Source organism: Petaurus breviceps, unplaced genomic scaffold (assembly GCF_028583685.1).
Source record: "Petaurus breviceps papuanus isolate PSGF00001 unplaced genomic scaffold, PetGlider_PUasm1.0 76, whole genome shotgun sequence".
Lineage (NCBI taxonomy): Eukaryota > Metazoa > Chordata > Mammalia > Diprotodontia > Petauridae > Petaurus > Petaurus breviceps.
The window spans coordinates 39,796,082-39,805,054 of NW_027186473.1; the positions used below are offsets into that span (position 1 = coordinate 39,796,082).

At 37.2% G+C, this 8,973-nt stretch overlaps 1 protein-coding gene across 2 annotated transcripts in view; it reads right to left on the minus strand.

The window, feature by feature from the left end:
* Window positions 1-304: 304 nt before the first annotated feature.
* The window catches only part of PCDH18 (protocadherin 18), a 15,535-nt gene continuing 6,866 nt past the window's right edge, over window positions 305-8,973 (minus strand). For both annotated transcript variants that reach the window (XM_069105377.1, XM_069105376.1), the window contains exon 4: window positions 305-2,230. In XM_069105377.1, coding sequence (XP_068961478.1) covers window positions 1,566-2,230 — 665 coding nt within the window. In that variant the 3' untranslated portion in view covers window positions 305-1,565. The remainder of the gene's footprint in view (window positions 2,231-8,973) is intronic.

Sequence of the window (8,973 nt, forward strand, 5' to 3'; positions counted from 1 at the left end):
CTTACTTGCTGTTCTACCTGGCCGCCCCCGACTCAAATAATTTTTAAAACTGGATGTGTAATAGTTTGCTATTTTCTGACTTCCCCCAACTCATAGCATTGCTGAAATGACTAATGGGAGAACAATTTTTGCTTCGGTTTTTTTGTTTGTTTGTTTTGGTATCTTTCTGCTTTTCTAGGTAGCTGTTCCTGATCTTCTGGAAACCACACTACCCCACTAGCCCTCTGTTTATGCTGACTGAAACCCTCCAAAAGGTGGATGCCTTCAGAACAAACATAGGGAGAAGGGTCTAAATTAGGGACAATTTTCTTAGCTTTGTTTTCATTTTCCATTTATTTCCATTGACAATCAGAGTTACTGGGTAGTACAAGAATGACATTCTTATTCATAGAAATGACATTAATAGTAGTTCAGTAATAAATGAGAGCAGTGCAGGGCTAACCATAATAGTGTACCCATTTACCAAGGCATTCAGGATTCCAAATAAAACTTCACAATAAATAAAGGAGGAGGCATAGCTTAAAACACAACGAAGCAAAAATAGACCAACAAGAACAACAACACAAAAACGTGACTTAAAAAAGTTTCTTATGCTAAGAATAAAAGTTATAAATGAAATCATGCACAGGGCTGGGGGAATTAACAGTGAACATCATAACAAACAATTTGGCAAATAAGAAAAAACATTCAAGTATCAGGGAAGAGATTGTAGGGTGGGGAGGAGATTAGGATACATGTTCAGGAAAAATAGGGTTCTATTTACTACCTTAGGAGAGACATCCAAGTGGCTCTCTGTGTCAGTCCAGAGTTTAGCCTAGGAAGGCAATAAGCAAAAGACTGATTCCATTGTCTTTAGCACCTTTAACTAGTTGCAAGGATAGACTGAAACTCAGTGCTGGCATTGATTTTTGAATGAACATGAATGCTTTGAGACAAATGGATTTTTTCAATATTTGAGGTTTCACTTATACCAACATGAGTCCAAGTCTCTAATCAAGCACAAAAAGTGTGGTTGGGAATACAGAAAAGAAAAAAAAAACAAAAACAAAGGAAGAAAGTGAAAAAAAAGTTAAAGTTCACCAAAGTTACTAATTTATTATTCTAAGAATTCAGTTTCAAAACACAATTGAAACTGAGCGCTGGATAATACTTTAGTGGGGCTGATTCTGCAACAAGATGCTTATTTTTCTTTAAAAACAAGAACAAAAAAAAACAAACAAGTAATAGGAAGCAGTACCCTCATCTCTTGTGGCTGGATGATGTGCCAGAATCAAATAGTGGCTGGTTTTTATATACTTAGGGAAGACATGCTTGCCATGGGAGTAGAAAAATAAAATTTATTTGTTAAATTACACATAAATATAAGGTACAAATGTATTTTTAAAATACAGATTAAGATAATCACACTTGCATTGTGTACATATGAAAATACAGTATTTAATATTCCATATACACAGACACATTTATGATAAATGCAACTAATTGGCAATGCCAGTTCTGTCTTTCCCCCCCTTTCCTTGTTTCCATAAAAATGGAAAAAAAGATGCTTTTTTTTTCAAACTTTTCTAGCTCTGTCGAACATCTTGTAATAGCTTGTTAATCTCTGCCACCAGCTCACTGGCATCCATGAGTTCATGCTTCCCATCATTGAGATGGTTGAGTACATTATCAAAATCATCTTCCTCATAGTTTTCAGGAATCTCTTCCATGGCTGGAAGCCATTTGGAAGAAGGCTGAACGCTTGAGTGAGTCCCCAGGGTGGGTCCCGTGGTGTTGGCAGGGTTTTGGAAATGGGTACTAGCTGCCCAGGCTGCCACCCCTTGTGGGTAACCCACAGTCTTGGCTGGGAGAGTTCCCTTTCGACGCTCTAGTGAGTTGGCCCGATCCGCCTCACTGCACTCAGTGTAGGTGTCCAGAGATGGAGGTAGCAGACGCTGAAACACACTGCTCATTTCAGAGAGCAAAGATGTGCATGTGTCCCCAGCGTCTTCTTCATGCTGCACGTCTTTCCCAAAGGTGGAAAAACTCTTCTTCTTTTCACTAGAGTCAATGGGCTGGGGTTCCTCTTCCAGACTCTGATGGGGGTGCTGGGGCTGTGGCTGGGATGGAAATTCTTCTCCTGGAATGAACATGTTGCTTCGATAATCAGAAGAAGGGGAGGGAAGAGGTGGCATCCAACATTGGTCTGAATGTCCCAGGATTCTGCATTCATCTGTGCATAGCCGCATTGCTGCAATCAGAATATATATTGGGGATTAACAGTCAATCTTAGTCAAATGTCTGATTCATCGAAGGCATTTATGCAGGAAGGTGAAAGTGCAATTAAAATATTATAATTATAATGATGATGAGTGACAGTTACAACACTTCAAGATTTACTTTGAGATATATATGTATGCATATCCTTTGAACGTCATAAAAACCATGTAGCCTAAATACTATATATTTTATTAATTCCAACTTTACAGATGAAAAATGAGGTTCCATAAGCTTAAAGCGACATAGTATCAACACAGGTTAACAGGGAATAGAGTGAAATCTAGAAGAAGCCTTAGAGCTTAGCTAGTCCAGCCTTCCCATTTTACAGATAAGGAAACTGAAGCTCGATTTGGCTACAGTCACCAACTACTAAGGGCTGAGAGATGTGATTTGAACTCCCATATTCTAGACTACAAGTACATCATTCTAATGTTTCATGAATCTGGAATGACTGCAGGAATGACTTAGAAAGATTATTTCTATGTGAGTTTCAACAAATCCACTTCCCTAACAATGATGATGATGATGGTGATGATGATGATGGAGACTAGTAATTTAAGGTTTACAAAACACTTGATAAATATTATCTCTTTTTATCCTCACAATAACCCTGGAAGGTAGATGCTATTATTGTTTCCATTTTTACAGCTGAGGACACTGGTTGCCTGAGGGACAATTTTCTTAGCTTTGTTTTCATTTTCCATTTATTTCCATTGACAGTCAGAGTTACTGGCTAGTACAAGAATGACATTTTTATTCATAGAAATGACATTGATAGTAGTTCAGTAATAAACTAAGGCAACCAGTGGTTAAATGACCTATCTAGGATCATACAGCTAGTAAATATCTGAAAGAGAATTCATACTCAGATCTTCTTGACTTCAAGTCTCATGATCTATCCAATGCTTCTGCTAGCTATTTCTAGGCAGCTAGCATATAAAATGTATAAGATACAATGGAATCCTTCCACAATACAGAATACTATATGAACAATTGCTAGACAATGGTATCTATGGGCTCCATTTCTACTTATGGAAATAATTTGGGGGCATTCAACACCAAGGAGCTAAAATGACTAAGGATTTAGGAAATGGAAACTCTTCAGCAGAATCTTGGGAGATGAGGTGCCTGTATGGAGTCCTGTTGTTTGTCTTTTTTTTTTCGAAGAAGAAGACCAATGACATCAAGAGGGTGATGTCAAGACTTGCAAGTGAATTGGATTTAAGTGAAGCAGGGCTATGCAAAGTAACCAGCCTCACTTCCCCTTCTGGAGCTGGATTAAGTCTGCCATGAAATTCTAATACCTATGAAGTGGAAATTAATTAATCAAGATGAAGAGAGAGTTAAGGAAGACCAAACCCCAACTTTATTCATTGTTGATGCATAGAAAGAGTTACCAGCTATTGGTCCTTCATCTCTTATATGCAAAGGGGTGGAAGGAGTAGAATCTTACCTGGACTATTTCCATAACCTCTTACTTAGTGTCCCTAGATTACATCCTCCACATAGTTTCCCAATAATTTTCCAAAAGTATAGCTCTAACCATGTCACTCTCCTGCTCAGAAAGCTCACATGACTCCCTATTGCCTCTAAGAGAAAATACAACTTCAACCTGGCCTGGCTCCAATATACAGTTCTGGACCTATTTCATATTATTCTCTTTTCTATAGTCAATTTCAGCCAATCTGTCTCACACTATTCCCTATACTCAGAGTTGTACTTCCTGCCATGCCATTTCCTAACTGCCCTCTGTACCTGGGGTGTACTCTTTTTTTACTTAAAAAATCTTTGTTTTTCTTCAATGCCCACCTCAGGGGCCACTTCTCATAGAAAGACTCTGCTGATCCTTCTAGCTTTCAATGAGAGAGAAGAGAGAGAGAGAAGATTCAGAATGGATATAAGTTGGTCTCAGAGGCAGGAAGAATTGGGTTCACGCTCTTGTATGGCTCTGGAGAAGATACCTTAGATTCAGTCAAACTTGTGTGTATCCATCTATTCAGCCATCCTTCTTCATACATATGTGTCCATTCATACACAGATACATATATATATATATACATACACACATATACATATATACACATACATACATATACACATGCACACATATTCCAGTTTTATAAAAGTGCTTTACATGTTTTACATTTTAAATGAAATACCATTCCCATAATTTATAACAGATAAAACATACATATTCTTTTGGGAGACTTGAGTGGTATAAAAATTTCCAAAGAACTGACTATATCTATTTTATCTATGTTTGTATTTATATATGCACTTTGTATCTATGCATATCTATATACATACATCCATACATAGAATTGTAATGTTTACATATTGCATCCCACCAGTAGAATGTGAGATCCTTGAGAGCAGGGACCCCTTTTCCTTCTAGTATCCGTACTGTTGAGTACCATGTCACTCATTCAAAAGGTGCTCATGAAATGTTCATTGAACTGAAATATTGAATTGAATAAATAAACTGATGTTATTAAACAATGTATAGGTCATGGATTTTCCATTTTATAGTTTTAAAATAGGAAAGATTAGAAGAGAGAGAGAGAGAGAGAGAGAGAGAGAGAGAGAATGTATAACTGTCATCTTTTCAGCAGGCAAAATGACACTTGGAGGTCATCTAGGCCAATTCTCTCACTTAGCAGATAAAGAAACTAAAGCATGGAAAAGGGTGGGGGCATAACTGAGGTTACCTGGGTAATAAACATCAGAACTTGGATTTGAACCCAGGTCCTTTGATTCTAAATATAGAACCCTGGGAATAGACAAAATGTCCCTGAATTTGCCTCTGTGACATGTACTTCTTCAGTCTTATAACTGGAAAGTCTTGGAATGTTTTACATTTTTAAATGAGACATCATTCCTATTATTTATAACAGGAAAAATGCACATTCTTCTGAGAATCTTGAGCTGGATCAAAATTTCCAAAGAATCGAATACAGGGATAATTTGACCAACAACATTTTGCCAAAGAATTATAATGAAAAGTGGATGATTAAAGAGGTATACATTATACTGACCATCAAGAGAGCAGCCTCTATCCCATGAATATTTTGGAAGTATTAAAGGATATGGACAAGATAGCATAATAAAGTGCTGGACTAGGACTGAGAAAGACCTGTGTTCTGTTCCTACTTCTGACAGTCACTGCCTGTGTGACCCTGGATGTCTCATTTGATTTTTCAGTGCTTCAGGCAACACCCCAGAAATGACTAAGTAAATCACAGGGAATAAACAGTCTGCATTCCCATAGTGAGTCCCCACTCTGGGAGAAATTCTAGACCCTGGAAAAGTTATAAATGTTTTTGCAAGTTAGAATGGTAAGAGATGCTTTTCCATCTTACTGCACAAAGGAAAGATGGAGCATGCTGTATTGAATTAACAGAAGAGAAAGGAGGTCAGCCTTCAAAGAAGAATGAGGGCGAAAGAAGGAATCAAAGCGGTGATGAAGAGTATTTCTGTTACTTTAGTTAATATTTCTCATCTCTTCTCTAGGGCTTTAGCTGTTAACATAGTATTGGGATAAAGGAATATGAATATTCTCTCTGGATTTTCATGGCTCAGTGCTACAAATATAACATAGTGATACTGGCTCATCTATCAGGTGTAAAAGGCATGTTCCATAAATAAAGTCTATTAGCTTAATAATCCAAGTGTTGTTATCTCCATTTTATAGACGAGGAAAAACAAGGTAAAAAAAAAAAAAGACTGTACAGAATCATGTAGCTGGTAGGGTATAAGTTAGGAACTCAACCTAGTTCTTTGACTCCCAATCCAGTGTTCTGCCCAGCAAACTATCTGGCAACTACCTAGCAGTCAATTCTTAGTATTAGAATAGTTGGGGAGGGAAGGTGGAGAGGTAAAACCTCATGGATCAGAAAAGCGTAACAAATATCTGGTTGTAGAGATGAGCATGGTACATCTGAATGATGGTAAGGAGGCTGCCATAGTCCCGCCCCCCGCCCCCGCCCCCGGCCCCGGGGGGAGCAGAATTATATAGTCATTCACCAAGCTTTTAATAAACAACCTCTTTGTGCTAGGTTCTGTACTTGGGCATGCAGGTACATAGACAAACATGAACTTGTCCCAGGTGGCAAGGGACCTGGAAACAGAGTATAGAAGATTTTTAATGTCAAGATAGTGTCAATAACCAGATAATCAGGGGATTTAGAGGAAAAGGGATTATTAGAGGTCATTTAAGTCAATTCCTTGACTTCAAAGTCAGAAAACCGAAAGCTGAAGAGGTGAAGTCAAAGTTTACATAGAGAATAAGAATACGGACCAGGATATAAATTCAGCTGTTAGTTGATTTCAAATCAGATAAAAGAGGGAAGAAAGAGGCAGTGAGGATGCAGGAGAGAAAGCTGTCGCACTAAACCATATGCACCTATTTATATGAGAAGAGACAGGTGTCATCAGAATGATAAATACATCAAAGGAGAATATTTTTTGATATGCTGAATATTCATTTCACTCTATATCCAACCAGAAGATTAATGTACTCAGTTATAGAATGCATATGTATACATACTTGTATACATACCTACATACATATACAGATAGACAGCTTTCCTCAGAGTCAGGAAGGCAGCTTCAAGTCTTACCCCCTGACACATACTGTCTTCATGACCCTGAGCAAGTAACTTAACCTTTCAGTGCTCCCAGAAAACTCCTAATACTGAAGGTTAAAGAGTAATTGCTGATACACATTGATAGAAGAAGTTTCCACACTGGAAGCTCCCTATACTATTGAAAATAAGGTCCAGTACATACACATAGATGTGCCTTATGAGGCAAGTGAAAACTGAAGTCTCCAGAGAAGCTGCCTCATACACAACGATGCTATAAACTGCTTGAGAGAAAGGGACTACCTTTTACCTTTCTCTGTATCCCTAGAACTTAGCATCCTGCCTGACATGTAGTAAATGTTTAAGTAGTAAATGTTTAAGAAACACTTGTTGACTGACCAACTGATGAAAAACATAGTGCTGTCAGTACAGTGGAAAGTGAATTAGACTGGGAAACAAGAAACCAAAGACTTACATCTCAACTCTATTGTGATCTTGTTGAAATAAATCATTTCTTTTTGCTCTCTGAAACAATAAAACAAGTTTCAAACTAGATCTCCAAAGTCCTTTCCAATCACAAATCCTATGTTGCTTGGCCTAACGATCTCAAAGCTCTGCAACAATTCTAGAATTCTGTGAATACATATAAGATCCCACAAGGGAGATTCTCAAGGTTAGTAAAGAGGATATGAGAAGTCCCATACAGATCAAAATGGAGTTATGTGACTTATATGTACTTCTAGGTACCCACTATGGCAAGGAAACACAACCCAGAAGAGTGATGAGGTAAGCAAATACTAATGTTTTGGATATGTTAACATAAAGTTTCCCTTGGAGATCATGTGACTGACTCCTACCTTATGTTTGCCTAGCTGTATGCAAAAACACCCAGAAAGGAAGGAAAGGACACTCCTGTTACATACAGAAGAGAATGACTTCTATTTATCGCTGTCCACAATATAAAGTGTGGAGGATTATAAAATACTCTAAAGGAAATTTGATCTTAAATTAAATATACAGTTAATTTTATATTTTTTAATAAATTTCACCTTATGAGTGGGTACAGTGAATTTATTGGCAACTTTCCGTAGAACAAGGCTGTTTTTCTCTCCGCCTTCAACTTAAATCAAGGTTTGTTGGTTGTGTCCTATTTTATTTTTTAAAATAAATAATTTTTTATGAGGAAAACATGATCTACAAATTGAATGATTCAATCTATTGCCCTCTAGTTTATTCTTAAAAGTTCCTTTGGACAACCTTATCAAGATGATGATGAGGATGAGGATGATAAGGCATGCTAACCCCTTCCCCCAATTAATCTTCTCTCATAGTACAGGAACTCTTTTGATCACTATAGGACCATGAAATGGCTATTGTATTAGCAATAGAATGACTATTATATAGTCACTGTCCCAGTCAGACAGCTATAGCAATGCCTATCCTTGAATATAGTAAATGGAAGAAAATATGACAAAAAGTGATTCATTCAATGAGTAGCCCAACTATGGATCTGCATTACCCTGAACATGTTGATATAAGTACATATGGCTAGATGATAAAAATAGAAATAGTTCTCATTTGTAAAGCCACTAAGATATTTTATACAATAGTTGAAAGAACTATTGATCTTGATTCTGAAAACTCCAAAAGATAAAGAGTCTTAGATACTACAAGACTTCTTGTCGAGTGACACTCAAACTTCTTCTCTCTAGGCTTCAGTATGGTCATCTATAATATGAGGGGGGTGGGCTAAATGGCCTCTAAAGTCCTTTCTACCTTTGTGTTCTGTGACTTGTGGCCCTCTTGTCCACTTTTTCACACTGCCTCCCTTACCCTTTGCTTTAGTATCAGAAGCCAATTATTTGTGTTTTCATTTCATAGTATTTTCCAGGACTGAGGACAATATATTAAATATTGTTGCACCTCATTTTCTTCACTTTCAAGTAAAATTGTATCTAAATGAATTTTACATTTTAAAAATTTTCCAAAAAAAAATTCAAAGGATATGCACTAATTCTCTGGGTCCTTTATAAAGTCATTTGTGACATAGTTCTAGATTAGAGATTTTTAATCTGGAGTTAAGGGAGAGAGAGAGAAAGAGAGAGAGAGAGAGAGAGAGAGAGAGAGAGAG